The sequence below is a fragment of the Benincasa hispida genome, chromosome 6, assembly GCF_027475165.1.
Source record: "Benincasa hispida cultivar pf3 chromosome 6, pf3_genome.v1.1, whole genome shotgun sequence".
NCBI classification, from domain to species: Eukaryota; Viridiplantae; Streptophyta; class Magnoliopsida; order Cucurbitales; family Cucurbitaceae; genus Benincasa; species Benincasa hispida.
In genome coordinates this window covers 24,014,015-24,029,758 of record NC_143483.1, presented here as the reverse complement: position 1 = coordinate 24,029,758, position 15,744 = coordinate 24,014,015, and the positions used below count along the sequence as shown (strand labels likewise).

Here is a 15,744-nt window from a genome sequence, read left to right as displayed (position 1 = left end):
ATCATATATTTAATGAGTGAACTAAACATTAAAATTTGTTGTCATTTTGTTCAACTAAATATATCAAATGCTCCAGTTTTGGGGGCATGTTTGGTACCTCTTTTAGATTCACCATTATTCTGGATCAAATCTCAATTTCTTTTTTTTTTTTTTTTTTTTTTAATTAAACCAAATACCCATTTAGGCTTTATGAGCGCTTATACCATATTTGATAATATGGAGATCCATCTCAAAGTTAATTGACAATGAGATGAATAGCTCATATATCTTATATAGAGTGTGAGGTCCCTCACTCTTTTAAAGGTGGAATCCTCGATAACTCCAACCTAAATTATTTCAAAGAATATAATGCAACCACCAGAGTTTTGGCTATCAATGAACAACAAAGACCCCAACTGAAAGGAAAAGAGTTGAGAACAATCCATGCCAGATTCATATCCCATTCACAGGGAGAAGTGAACTACATCGGCTGCTTAGAAGCTCGAGGCTCAGATGAGGATTTGATTTTGAACGTCCCGGAACGTTGTCACATCACTTCCCCATAGCCTGCTTATACAAATTGATGCACATTCATTACCATGAGGGGAAAAATGGGAATTACTTTGATGTGTTTTCAACTTCATGAGCATACAACATTTTTTTTTTTTTTGGGCCATGCAAAGAATTCCTTTGAGAGTCTCCTTGAGTTTTGCAGATGAAAATTGATCATAACCAAAATGTGAAAGAACACAATCAATGGGCTTACCAGCAAGCTATTCCAACAGCGTTTGCTCCCTCCTTATCTGCCTTCTGGTCATCTCCAACATGCACGGCTTTGTCAGACGTGACTCCAAGTTGATCTACAACAAACAATCCGAGGTCATTTTTATAGAAAATAAACTATTCCTTAACTGAAACTGAGACAGTTTCAGTGCCTTATTTCCCAACTCGATTCATTTCTCCATGCATGATTTCAGTTTTATGGACGGGAGAGATCTCATCCATGAAATTACTCGGAAATAAATTAACTCAGATCCATTTGGTAACCATTTGGTTTTTAATTTTTAATTTTTAATTTTTTAAAATTAAGCCTATAGACACTTCTTACCCTCTAAATTTCTTACTTTATTATCTATTTTTTACCAATGTCTTAAAAAACTAAGTCAAATTTTGAAAACTAAAAAAAATAGTTTTTACAAACTTGTTTTTGTTTTTTGTTTTTGACTTAGAATTCAACTCTTGTACTTAAAAAAGATGAAAATATTGGAACAAATTGAGGTCAAATCTTTATTTTCAAAAATCAATAACAAAAAATGAAATGGTTACCAAACAAGACCTCAATTAAAGTTTCAATAACTAAGGTTGGTCTTCAAAATGAATATTGGTGAGACTAATGTTGTACCTAATGCAGCTTCAAATATTTTTCCATCTGGCTTTTCATATCCAACTTCTGCCGATATTATAACAGCGTCAAACCTGCAAAATGAAATTGACAAAGGAAGAAACTCGTATGGTCATCGACTCATCAAATGAATATATATTCAATAGGTATAGAAGAAAGATGATGTCATTAAACAGACAGAATTTGTAAAGAGAAACATGCTCTCTCACATATCTAAAACATTTAGATCCTTCAACAGCTTCCTTAACCGAGTGTCAAAATTGGATACAACAGCCAACCTAACTGTACAAAAACCCATGGCATTAAAAACATTATGCACAAAAATCCTGCATCCATCCTTGATGGAGATGAAGGAGGAACTTTGAATTTAACCTCCAGCATCTTTCAAAACACCCAGGGTTGCACAAGCTCCATCTGGAAGATGCCATGCATCACCATTTGCATAGTACTGAAAAGATTCAAACAGAGTTCATTTTAATGACAGAAAAACAAAGAGCCAGACAAAATAATTTATGTTTCTTGTATTCCTCTCTACAACTAGTTCTGTCTCTTTGTATATTTGGAAAATGATGTCAAACTCTTCAGTAAGAAAATGAAAAAGGACTAATGCTCCAAAATACAAAAATCAAAAGAAATCACATAAAGGAAAGTTACAAAAAGTACAAAAGGAAATATAATGTTAAAGTATTAATGTAATATTAAATTTATCTTCACTCATCAGTTTATACTTTTGGATCAATCAATGATTTAACATATAAAAATATCAAGAAGGGTATCCGTTGAAAATAGAGAAGTTCCCATTGTATTTATTATTTTTCCTAGTTCTGTTTTTTCCATTCTTTTATTTGTTTCCTATTCCCATTCTTTTATTTGTTTCCTTTTCTTCCCTGGTTACCATCGGTCTTCTTTCGTCATGTGGCCAATTCGTTTCTCTTTAAATTGGTAAAGTTGTATCTACGCATTAAAATATAGCAGAAAAATAAAGTTCGGTATTAGAGCCTCACATTTGAAGTTTTTTCATGTTAGGTTTCACGTCAGAAATCCTAAGTTAAGCTTCAAGTCGGGAGCTACCATCTTCAAGGATTTATCTTTTTTAACTTCACGTTCCCAAGTTGAACACAAAACCCATTATCTTCAAATAAAAATCTCAGCTTCATGTCAGAAGTTGAACACCAACCATGGGTCAGCGACTAAATCCATCAACTTCAAGCCAGAAGATTGCAACAGTGGGTCATCGACTAATTCCATCAGTTTCGCGGTCGATTCCATCAGCTTCGCAAGTCACCAACAGCAAACGAAAAATCATATGGACGAAGACTTCCGGAATCTTGAATCTGGAAATCATAGGTCACCGATGAAGGCTTCCCGAAATTTGAATCTAGAAAATGTAGGTGACTAATGAGTTCTGCAAATATTTTAGGTCTACAGTTTTTCGAGCTTCACAGTAATTTTTTTCCCGCATCTGTAAGTTTCAAGCTTAGGTCATTTTGTTTGGATCCGAATGATCAACTTCTGATTATTGTATTTTTAGGCAGTTTGGTTTCACGGAAGAGTAAGAAACCAATGTGGTCTTACGATAAATTGTTGAATCAAAATACAAGCCATGTCACAATCAGCTTGTGAAATAATGTGGGTACATCAACTCTTAGGCTTCAATATTTATGTTTTCGACCAAGTTGTGGTGTGATAATAGCTGCCTTTCATATTGCATCCAATCCAATATTTCATGAGCAAACTAAACCATATTGCAATTGATGCCATTTTTTAAAGAAAAAAAATTAAAAAAAAAACAAATTTGGCGTCTACTGAATATGGGAAGACTGAGCAATTAGTAGATATCTTCACAAAAGATTTAAATCGAGTTCGAATAGATTACCTTTATAACAAGTTGGGTATGATTTTGTGCCCCAATTTGACAGGGCTATGGTATACATGTAATATAGGAGTTCATTAGTCTTTTGTCCTTTATTATAATTATACTATGCTTAGTTTAGGCTTCCATTTATTCCTGCATATATTGAATTTACATTTTTGAGTCTTACATAATTACATCCTAGCTTCTACAGATGTCTGAACTGAAGAACCTCCAAAGAGCTTCAAAACAGAACACCAATAAGAAGCTTTGAGATGAGTTAAATCAAATCTATCTGGATGAGAAAGATAGAAATCTGAATTTTTTTGTTGATTTCTTTCCAACCATAATTCTATAGAAGATCTTTAATGTTTATACAAAGAAGATTTTCCATTAAGGCCAATAATATAGGACCGGTAAGGATATGAAAGAATTTTTTTTCTCAAATTATTTGAGAAGACCCACTGAAGATTGGAAAAACTGAGTAGCTAGAACCAAGTTCCTTCATATAGGAGCCCATTTTCATATAGCTAGTTAAGCCTTGTCCACAGGCTTGGTTAATTGGTTTATATATTTCAATGGCTTGTTTTACTTATTTACACAAATAGGTAGACCACTGCATAGAAATAAAACTTGATCAGAAAATTTATGTTTCCAAAACTGTGGCCATTACAAAGCATGCAAATCATTTTCTATGAAATAAAGATTGACCGTGGAAATAATACTAAAAAGGTTATTTATAAAACTTCACCTGATAGACTTCTTCAAAGTAACTATCATCAGAACAACCAGTGGCTTCTGAAACGACAAGTTTCCAAAATGGCCTTCCATCTCCCTATCAATATAGTACACGATACACAACCATGAACCAACAATGGGGTAGCTTTTCCTCTTCAGGAAAAAAAAATATTAAAAAAATAAAAAACAATGGGGTAGCTTTTCCACAATAAATATATAGAATAGCCTTAAGAAATTATTTTTGAAGTTAAAAACAAAAAACAACTTTTCTAATACTTTTTTTTACGAGACGGAACAACTTTTCTAATACTTATTCTGAAATATACAGAGGACAAAGCTAATAGTACAATGCTACAAGCAAAAAGGTAGCATGAATGCGGAATACAGAGGAACATGAAACAGTTCAATAAATTTTAAATCATGACTATGAACCCTGATTGGCCATGATTTCTCAGACATAGTAACTGAGAAAGAGGAGACTTTGAAGGTTGATCCAAGTTTGTAATACTTCATTAAGTCTTTTCTGTTTCTTTTTTTTTTTTTTCTTTTTTTCTTTTTATGTTTTTTTCCGGTCCAAGAAGGGAAGATTAACCTATTCTATTCCACAGAAAAATTGGAAAACCAAACCGTACCAAACCAGCTTGTTAGGTTTTGTTTTTTGTCTCGCATTGGACATCTTGGTTTTCATTTTCAGAAAATCAAACTAATCAACTCTTTTTCTAATTGAACATTGGTTCAGTCCATCTTTTGCAAAAACTGATTGGCTTGGTTCGACTTTTGATTGGGCCCAAAACCAAAAAAAAAAAAGGAAAAACTGAACCACAGGTCACTCTAACCAAATTTATCCCACATGCTCATATTACCATTTCCATTGTCCATTCTTTTCGATAGAAGTAGGAAAAAAAAATGTATATTAACCAAGATAAGATTATAAACAGACAAGAGTACATAAAAAAAGAGACAAATCCATTTATACCCCAAAACTTTGGGGTTTGTATCAATTAAAACCCCAAACTAATAATAGTATAAATATGAGTATAAATTAACACAAATACAACCAAGATAGAACAATTGGCTCTTTGACTGAAAATTCCAAACATCACCCAAACTGAAGCTTGACTTGATTAATTGGGGAACCAGTTAACCACGACATGGAACCAGACAAAACCAAATAGAAAAAGGCACCAAGAACTTAGAGAGGGCACCAGAAAAATCAGCCTCCAACTATGACAACTTGATGACAAAGACACCCTAAAATGTTAGGCCTCCAATAACCAGCTTCTAAAATCAGCAAATCATGACTTCAGATTCTTTAGAATTCTGATGAAGAAGGGTTAAAAAACATCAAGCTTCTAATAACAAAGGGCAGAGGGCTGGAATAAATCTAGAAAGCCTTGAAACTTTCCAAGTATAATTGTCGTTGTATAAAGACTTCAACAATCAGTAGTTTCCTTTCATCCCAAAGGACTTAACACACCTTCTGAATTTTCTTCCACAAAGAATTCCACAAAAGGCCATCCGAAAATTCAAAAACTCCATCATGTTCAAGTGAAAAGAATGACAAAATCCTCCCTTTTGCCTTCTGAATAAGAACTAAACAGGGATCATGATTTTTAATAAGCTTTTTTATACAACTCCCCATTATTGATAATAATCATTTTCACTTGATTCCATTTAAAATCAACTCAAAATCACCTAAAAAATATTTGTTCTCCCAAAATCTTACCAAAGTACATGAAAAAAAATATATGGTAAGAAACCGAGCTTTCATTGATACAAATGAAAGAACTTACAACAGCAAACAAAAAACAATGGAAGGAGTCCTCAATAAGATGTGAATGATAAAGGATCCAAAGAATTACACTGAACTAAAATTATGAAAATTCTAATGAACAAACGCTTATAAAGATACACTAAACTTCACCTCCTCTAACACCTCCATCAACTTCTCCAACCCTCTAAAAATTCTACTATTCCTCTCAAGCCCTACTCCCCACAAAAAACACAAAAAAGGGGGTTGCCACAAGACACTTCCTTTATCATGAAAGGGACCAACGGGACTTCCTCCATCATAGAATTACCTATTATGCCCCACTGTACCATCAAACACCCAAAAAAAGCCTGTTCCAAAGGGAATAAGCAAACTGACAACCCCACAGAAGATGATCAAGATTCTCCTCTTGCCAATGACAAAGGACACTGTTAGACTCCAAGTGGTAAAAACCTATTAAAGAGGTTCCACGGTAGTGTGGGTTTTTGGGCAAGAAAGTGGCCGGACACTCCGCAAAGGAAAACCAACTCTCTCCAAGCGTATTTCAATCTTTCTTGTTTCTTGTTATTTCTGTTTCTCGTCACTCTTTTTTTGCTTTGGCAAAGGGCATTTGGTATCAAGACTATCGTAAAAAAAACTGCTAACACATTGATTGTTCCATCGTTCTGTTTGTAACGTTGGATGTTGCATTCTTTTACATTGAAGGAGGTTCCAAACAAACACACTGCTGAGAGCATAAAACAAAGGAAGATTGTCAATCTCATGTGCACTCTACCATGTAAAACTTGCCAAGCAGATAACCTCACTTTCTTAAGAACTTTCACCTTCCAAAGAGAGGAAAAATTTGAGGTTCTTGAGTGGGAGAAGGAGAATTAAGAGCGAGGGAAAGTGACAAGCACGAGAAGAAACCCTCGAAGGGATTAGGAGCCCAAAACTAAACATCACTTCCCTTCCCCAACTTATCAAAGATAACAAAAAGAATGCTCAATACCTCCAAAGACTCGGTCAATGAGAGGATGACAAAATGAATATCACATAAGTCTTCCTAAATAAGTAAAGAAAAATGGATGGACACAAGAAGATGAAATGCCACTTATATTAATGAAAATTTGCTACTACCTACATTAATCCATACATTTAAAAAAGTCTTATACACGTAAGACTATGCATTAATGATTTAAAAAATGAAGCCTAACGGAAGGTCTAAATTGATTCATTTATATGAGTAAAAAAGTTTTAATTTATATAATTATTAGTTTGGGGTTTTAAGTGATACAACCCTCAAAGTTGAGAAGTTTAGATAATTTTTTTTCAGAAAGAAAAGTATGCCCAAGCCCCAAAGTAAACAAGGATTACAAAGGAACGTTTTGATAAATCAAACATATTTATATTTATTTGTTTTTACATATTTATTTCATTCAACATTTATATTCCATAGACTGAACAGGTAACTACAAGATAAATCAAACACCTTTTCAACATCTCTACCCTCCCTGTCTGAATCCCAATAATTGCTTCAAGCCACGTCTCCTCCCAAACAATATGATAGCATAAACCATTTAGGGGAACCAATTAGCCTTTGAATGAAAAAAAAACTGTTGCATTATGAGGCCTGTGGGCTCATGAACTATATTCTAATTCAATAGTAGATCAAGGAAATCTATAAACAACCAAGCACTACTCTCTGTAGGCATAAGTTAGCCGATCGCAAGTCATGCATTTCCTCAACTTAGAGAGATAGAGGGACAAAACTTCAGAATATAGTCTATTCTTGATTTTACTCTGCATGCAATCAGCTAACAAGAAAGAGAATACAAACCTTGTAACGTAGCTTTTGAGGCCACGGACCAGAAAACGCTCTCCTAAATCCTTGCTTTATCTCAGCAGGGGTGTTAGTTAGACCTAAATTCATCGTAATCATGGTGACTAAAAGAACAAAGAAACTGACAATTGATGAACAACAGAAGCAGGTAACTGAATTATTTGCTTTTTTTGAACAAGAGACAGTAACTGAATTATTTACTATAAAGCGGCAAACATCAAAATGCAAGGGAAATTAAGGTACACTGCTAGTTAAATAACAACAGATAAAAGGCTGATGGCATTAATTATCCAAGTAGTTAAGTACTAAACCATAGTCATTGTCCATAACGGCCAGTTTGAATCATGAGTTCTATTTGATGGGTATGGATAATAAATATTTGAGAGTTGAATGAATGTCTGGGATATAAGATACTAAATATTTGTATTTGGATAAGAAGAATAATTGGTGTCCGAAAATTAAATATTGTGTTTATTTCTTTTTCGAATAAGAAATAATTGCATTGATAATATGAAATTACAGAAAGGAGAGATCTCCGAGTGGTGTATTGAATTGGAAAGAAGTGAGGCAAGTCTCTGGTAGTGGATAGGAGAGCATTTGCACCAAGATACAACCAAATTAACTATAGTTTCAAAAAACGATGGTAGGGGCGTTTCTCATCTTGGAAAATCATCTTGTTTCTTTCTTGCCAAAGAATTCAGCAATAAGCACGAATAAAATTCTCCACCAAGTGTATAAAACAAAAGCTGTTGTGGGTCCTTTGGTATGGGTGCAATCCATCAAAAAGAGTGAAGAATGTAGCCCCGAAATTTCACAGCAAAAACACATTCAACCAAGAGATGTCCTTGTTTCTCCATCATTTTTACAAATAGAATAACATGGGGAGAGAGACAAATAGGGCAATTGGCTGTGAAGAGTGCCCAGAGGAAGAATTGGAAATATTGGAACATCCTTAAAGATGACATTTCGAGAGACTTTTTCTTAACAGAACATAAATGCTAGCCTCAATGAAACATACATTTTCCTTGTACCAAAAAAGGTTGATGCTTGATCTGTGGGTGAATAATCCCATTAGTTGTCTCATGCCTTTATAAGATCATTGCAAATGGGAGTGTTTGGCTCACTAATATGAGTTAAGTTGAGTTGTTACAAATACCAACTCAATGTTTGGTCCACCAACTTTAAATGTTGGTAGAGTTGAGCTGGTATATTTTACCAACTCACCGTAACTCACCCCAACTCTCCCTTCTTCCAAAGTTTTCCATTGCTATACCCATCAGCCACTATTGGCAACTATCGCAGCCACACTTTGGGCTCTGACAACTAGTTCCGATGACAACTCCGACAACCAACTCCAACGACCAATTCTAGACTTCGACAACTACCTCAGATGACAACTCCGATGACCTAACTCTATAACGACAACCTTTGCGCGACCAACTCCGACGACCAATTTTGGGTTCCAACAACTACCTCCAACAACAAACTCCGATAAACAACTCTGAAAACCACCTTCGTAAGCTTCAATAACCACCTCCAACGACAAACTCCGACAAAAATCACCTTCAATAATCAACTTCGATGACCACCTTCGAGTGAGGAACTCCAACAACCATCTATGATGACAACTCCGACGACCAATTCTAGGCTCCAGCAACCACCTCCATTGACAACTTCGGTGACCCAACTCCGACGACCACTTTCGCACGACCAATTCCAACAACCAATTTTGAGTTCCGGCAACCACCTCAGACAACAAACTCCGATGGCTAACACCGACAACCACCTTTGTTGACTTCGACAACCACCTTTGACTATAAACTCCGACGAAAATCACCTTTCAATGATCAACTTCGATGACCACCTTCGAGTGAGCAACTCCAACAACCAACTCCAATACCACATTCGTGCGACCAACTTCGAGCTTCGACAACAACCTCCAACTACAAACTTCGGCGAAAATCATCTTCGATGTCGTAGCCCCTTCGTGCGACCTAGGGCGGGTAATCCCCGGTTTGACCGAAGATGGGGGTCAAACCGGGGATTATAACCAGGTCCCCATCCCCGACCCCGATTATTTTTTTTATTTTTTAAAATTTTACAAATAAATATATATAATATATAATTATATATATACCCTATAAATATGTATTAATTTTACAAATATTTATATATTTATATATAATTATATATATTACAAAAAAAAATTCGGGGATGGGTCCCCACGAGGACCTGTTTCCCTCGACATTGGCGGGAATGGGGGCTGGGATGGGGAATCCCCCCACCCCATCTTGGCCCTGGCCCCGTTGCCAACCCTAACGCGAACAATTTCGGACTCCCAAAACCACCTCCGACGACAAACTTTGGTAACCAACTCCAATACTACCTTCACGTGACCAACTTCAAGCTTCAACAACCACCTCCAACTACAAACTCCAACAAAAATCATTTTCGATAATCAACTTCGACAACTACTTTTGACTATTTTAAGATCGATGACTGTAGATGTATGTAGTAGGGTTGTTGATTATATAAATAATATTATTTTGTCTACATTAAGTGTAATACTTATATGTAAAAAATTATATATTTTTATTTAATTGTATTCACATATCAAATGAGTGTTAGTAATATTTGGAAAAGTATGTATGCAATTGAAAAGTATGTAATACATAATAAAAAAACCACAAAATGGAGATTTTTTTTCCTAGAACATTTATGGTAAGAAATAGTGAAAAATGGAGATTTGTTATATGATGATTCTCCAAATTTGGAGGAACTAAAAGTGAAATTGCTGAAGAAATATGGTGACATTCCATTGACTACTAAGATGGTGGAGGAGATTCAATTAAAAAAAATTAATAACATAGTAAAAATACAGAGCAACAAGAGGAAGAAGAAGAAGAAGAAGAAGAAGGTGATGATGAAATTCATGAAGAAAAATTAGGAATCAAAAGTTTAGATTTCTCTTTATTTCCATTTCGTTTAACAATATTTCTGTAAGAAATGTAGTGGGTTAATTATTGTTCATTACCCAAAAAGAAAGAAAGAAAAACTTTTAAAATTAAAAGAAAAAATTGCAATTCATATTTTATTCAACACAAAGGTGGGAAGAATTTTTTTTTAGAATTATTGAATAAAAAGGTTTCAAAACGAAAATAATCATCACAAAAGCAGATTATTTAGGATTCAAAAAACTGCACTAAATACCCCAAACATATAAACTCAACTCTGCACCTCAAACACAAACATATAAACTCAGACCAAATAATTCTGCACCTGAAACACAAACATGTAAACTCCACAGATATATGAACTCCACAACATATAAGCTCCAATCATCATATCTCAACTCAGTGCCCCAAACAACCCCATATTGATATTCCATATGTGAAATTTAGGTCTTCTTTTATAGAAGAGAGACCTACTACAAATAAGGAAAGAGAATAACAATACAAAAGGAAAATACTGACAAGTAATATATACACATAAGTGTTGCTGAATGATAGGAATTTCAACACTCCCCCTCAAGCTAGTTTAAAGATAACTTCCATAGCAAGCTTGTCAATCATTCAGTCAAAAAATGCTTCTTTGGTAGTGTCTTTGTTACATCAACATTTTGCTCTATTATTGGAAGATAATGAATACATATTACACCTGTATCTTCTCTCTAATAAAATGCTAGCCAACTTCAATATGTTTAATTCAATCATGTAGAACTGGATTATGAGTAATAGACATGTAAACTTTATTATTACAATAAATCCAAATAGGTGCCTTCTACAAAAACTTCAATTCTTCAAGTATCCTTTTAATCCATATGCCTTCACAAATTCCATGCGCTGAAGCTCTAAATTATGTTTCAGCACTACTTCTTGCCACCACATTTTACTTTTTGCTTCTCCATGAAACCAGGTTTACTCCAACAAAGGAACAGTAATAGTAACCTAAAGTAGATCTTCTATCTGTAGCACTTTTTGCCCAATTTGCATTAGTGTAAATTTCTATTTGGGAATGATTGTGTTTTTTAAATAAAACACCTTTCCCAGGAGTTCCTTTTAGATATCTTAAGATCCTATAGGCAGCTTCAAAATAAATCGATTCAAGAGCATGCATAAATTGATTTACCATATTTACGACATATGCAATGTCAGGACGCGCATGTGATAGATAAACTAATCTTCCAACATGTCTCTAGTATCACTCATTGTCTATGATTTTTTTTGCTTTTGCTATTTGCAACTTCAGATTAGGTTCAATAGGGGTTTTTGCTACCTTGCAGCCAAGTAATCTTGTTTCTACAAGTAAGTCCAAAACATATTTCGTTGGTTAACAAAGATCCCTTCTTTGATCTTGCAAAATTCATCCCTAGAAAATATTTCAACATTTCCAAGTCCTTGATTTGAAACTCACTTGCAAGGTTTTTCTTCAAATCAACTAAAAATGTTTTGTCATCTTCAGTGAGAACAATATCATCTACATAGACAATTAAAATTGAGATTTTATTACTCTCAAGAGTATTTATAAAATATAGTACAAAGTACTTGACTCCAATGAGATTCTTAACAAGACATGACTTTACCAAATCGCCCAAATCAAACTCTCGGAGACTGTATAAGACAATAAAGAGATTTCTTTAGTTTTTAGATTTTACTGTGAACGAGTTCCTTTTCAAAACCTAGGAACTCATAAAAACTTCTTCATCAAGTTCACTATTGAGGAGGCCATTTTCACATCTAACTAGTAAAGAGGCCAATCTAAATTCACTGCAAGAGACAAAAGAACTCTAATAGAGTTAGTTTTAGCAACGAGAGCAAACATTTCTTGATAATCAATCCCATACACTTGAGTGAAGCTTTTAGCTACAAGTCTAGTCTTATATCTTTCAATACTACCATCTGCATTATATTTAATGGTAAATACCCATTTGCAGTCCACCAGTTTCTTGTCATATGGTAACTCTACTATTTCCCAAGTACTATTTTGTTTTAGAGCATTCATCTCCTCAATAACTGCTACTTTCTAATTTGGATCTTCTAAGGTCTCATGTATATTCCTTGGAACAAACAAGTTATTTATCCTAGATGTGAAGGCTTTATGACTCTAATAATTTTTTATATGACATGTAATTTGCAATAGAGTATTTGGTATAATTCCTAATATCTTTTCTAATGGTTATAGGAACAACAAGATCAGGCACAAGTGGCATACTCTCAGGAATATGATCAAGGTTAGATGTAAGGATGGAAGAAAGATTACCAAGTTCTTCAGTATCATTCCCCGAAGTCTCAGATTAGTTTCGTGAATGATCATCTAACTGGTCTTGGTTCCTTTGATTGAATTTTTTTTCTAAAGTAAAACTGAAACTCAAGAACTTGATCAGTATGATCATTCTATAGTATTTCTCCCCCTGAATGAGAATTGTCTACACCTGGCATCGAAGGACTAGTAACATCGAGACAAGTAAGACTAGAAAGAGGAACACAAATATCCCAAAAATTATCTTCAACATTTGGCCTCTCCCCCTGAAGAGAAGTTTGGGTAAAATAATGTTGGTTTTCTAAAAAGGACACATCCATGCTCAAAAAAAAAAAAAAGAAGAAGAAGAAGAAGAAGAAGAAGAAGAAGAAAAAAAGGTCAGAGAGGATCGAAACATTTATAACCTCTTTTACTTGAAGAGTAACCAAATAAGATGCACTTAACAGGCTAGATCAAACTATGAGTAGTACATCCAAAAACTTTGAAAGGTAAATTAGAATATATGCAGGATGTTGGAAAATATTTTCTTTTTTATATTCGTGAATGTTCGGGTCTGCTTACGCGTAACTTGACTAATTTTCATGGGATAACCCACCTAACCCTATTGTTGGAAAACATTTTTAAATCAATCAATAAGAGTTTTAGAATTCAAGATCTTACTAGACATCCTATTTATAAGATATCCGTGAGGGTAGCTTCCCCCATAAATATTTTGGAACATGCATGAAAAACATTATAGCATGTGCTACTTCAAGTAAATGCTTATTTCTTCTTTCATCAATCTCATTTTGTTGAGGAATATCCCAACATATAGATTGATAAACAATATCTTTTTCTTTCAAAAAAAATCCCAAAAGATTCATTAAACCAATTCAATTTTGGAATTACTAAAGTTATGATTAAAAAAAAAATTACAAACAGGAGTAAAAAAATAATAAGTAGGACTATACGAGTAATATTATCAAACAAACTGCAGCAATGTATTAGTGGTAATTCGACAGCCAAAGCTGCAAATTGTTTGTCTGATTAAACCCAAATGTCAATGAATGACAGTACGGAATGCAGTAAAGAATTACTGTTGGGAGTTAAAGTTCCATATTCTTTTGCCTCTTTTCTCCCTTTAGGTTCAATCTAAGGAGAAGTCGTAGAACTCGGAATTGTGGCCAAACAAAAAGAAAGAACACTCACCATATTTGGAGCCAATGGATGCGTAAGTCTCTTCAACTGGCTTTGCCAACTGCAGCAGCGTTCCTCCAGCATCCAAAAGCAATGCATCATAAGCTCTATTAACTGAGCCTCCACCAACTAACTTTCAGATAAACACAAGAAAATGAAAATTGGGTCAGGATATACAGTCATAAAATCATCCCGTCGGAGCTCCTGAAGGAATCTAACCGTTTTGTATTGGCATGTGGTGGGGCTTGGAAATACTCGTTTTCAGAGAAAGAGGGAAGGGCTTGAAGACTCTGAAGAGACTCCTGCCGTGCGAGCATCTAATAAGGTTCAATTCCATTAACCCACTGGCGCCCCACGGCGGTTTAGATTCAAAAATCTTCGCCGTCGCTGGCCGCTGGTCGCTTGCAATTGCCTCCGCCCTTGGTTTCTCCGATGCCGTCTGGAATGCAGCTCTCTCTCCCCTGTTCAAGACCAACACGCAGAACGAAAAACAGAGACGACGTTTGCTAACACACTTTTTAAAATGGAGACAACAATTGTATTCATATTTGTTTAGTGCATGTTTAAGAGATTTAAAATATATACAATATTGATAGATACTAATAGAATATCAACGATTAAAATTTTGTTTATAAATATTTTAACAGTTTTATCATTTGAAATAATTTTTTAAATAAAATATAAGAAAATTATATAAAAAAAAAAAATCACTTTAGATTTATAGTTTGTATCAAGAAAATATAAGGAAATTATATCAAGAAAATATAAGGAATTTATATCAAGGGAATAATTTACTTATATTTTATTTGAGAAATTATTTAACTAAATAATTTTGATAAATATTTTTATTCATTTATTAGTTTTCTTGTTAAATGTTTATATAGTTGATCGACATGTTAAAATAAGAAAAATATATCAAGAAAATTCAAGCATATATCTCATTCAATATATTATCTATTAAAACACAAATTATATAATAAAGACACTAGCAAGATAAAAGTTTTGCTATTAACAAAATTTATTTTAAGGGCTTTGTCCTCCTCGAAAGAAAAAAAGCTCATGGGCATTAGTGCAACCACTGGGTTACGTAAGAAGATAAATGCTGGAAAACGGTAAAGAATAATATGGTACGGAAAGATCTAAGAGAAAGATGGGATTCAAAAATCGTTTCAAACTTTAATGGGAAATTGCCCACTATACGATTGGAAACACCTTGCTCAACTAGACCCAAACACAATATGGCATACAATGTGTCACGGTCATGTTTGTCTAGGGCGTGTTGTCCATGGTCGCATGACCGCCTCCACCTCTTTTTACTATGCTTTCATTCTATGTATTTTCTTTTGCTAGGTAGTTAGGTTTATATGTATTTTTCTTAGTGAGTGACTGCTCGCTCATTTCCATATGCAAGGTAGCGATATGTTTTTGTTCATAATGCACTATATGGGGATAAGACTAACCATCACGTCCCCATACCTAGAGTAGTATGTTATAAAGCTGTTGTTGTTTATGTTTTCTAGCCTACTACAATCTTTCTCTTCTCTATTCTTACAATCAAACTATTTGTGAAAACCTTTTTCTCCAAACCCATTTTCTAAAACCGTTTTCTCTAAAACGGGGGTGGAGGTTGCGAGAGGCACCCGATATATTATTGACTGTTCGTATTTGAATTGGCTGACTTGTTCGTGAGCAGGAAGAAGTGCATAATCGCTAAGTGAAGCTTTGGAAAGTGCGGTTGTGATAGT

General features: G+C 34.3%; 1 protein-coding gene across 1 annotated transcript; it reads right to left on the bottom strand.

Annotated features, from left to right (window-relative positions):
* Positions 1 to 207: 207 nt before the first annotated feature.
* LOC120080478 (Haloacid dehalogenase-like hydrolase (HAD) superfamily protein) lies at positions 208 to 14,850 on the bottom strand. Its single transcript, XM_039035139.2, has 9 exons — positions 14,219 to 14,850; positions 14,012 to 14,128; positions 7,562 to 7,644; positions 3,985 to 4,068; positions 1,754 to 1,829; positions 1,591 to 1,663; positions 1,382 to 1,455; positions 746 to 839; positions 208 to 546 (listed from the first exon to the last, which is right to left on the bottom strand). The coding sequence occupies exons 1-9, from the start codon at positions 14,334 to 14,336 to the stop codon at positions 489 to 491; spliced, it is 777 nt and encodes a 258-aa protein (XP_038891067.1). The 5' UTR covers positions 14,337 to 14,850; the 3' UTR covers positions 208 to 488.
* Between the last annotated feature and the right edge of the window lie 894 nt (positions 14,851 to 15,744).

Coding starts and splice junctions, on each gene's coding strand:
- LOC120080478 (XM_039035139.2), bottom strand. CDS start 14,336: ATGGAATTGAACCTTATTAGATGCTCGCACGGCAGGAGTCTCTTCAGA. Junction 1,830..3,984: donor ACTTTGAAGAAGTCTATCAG/GTGAAGTTTTAT, acceptor GAATCTTTTCAG/TACTATGCAAATGGTGATGC. Junction 547..745: donor GCTGTTGGAATAGCTTGCTG/GTAAGCCCATTG, acceptor TTGTATAAGCAG/GCTATGGGGAAGTGATGTGA.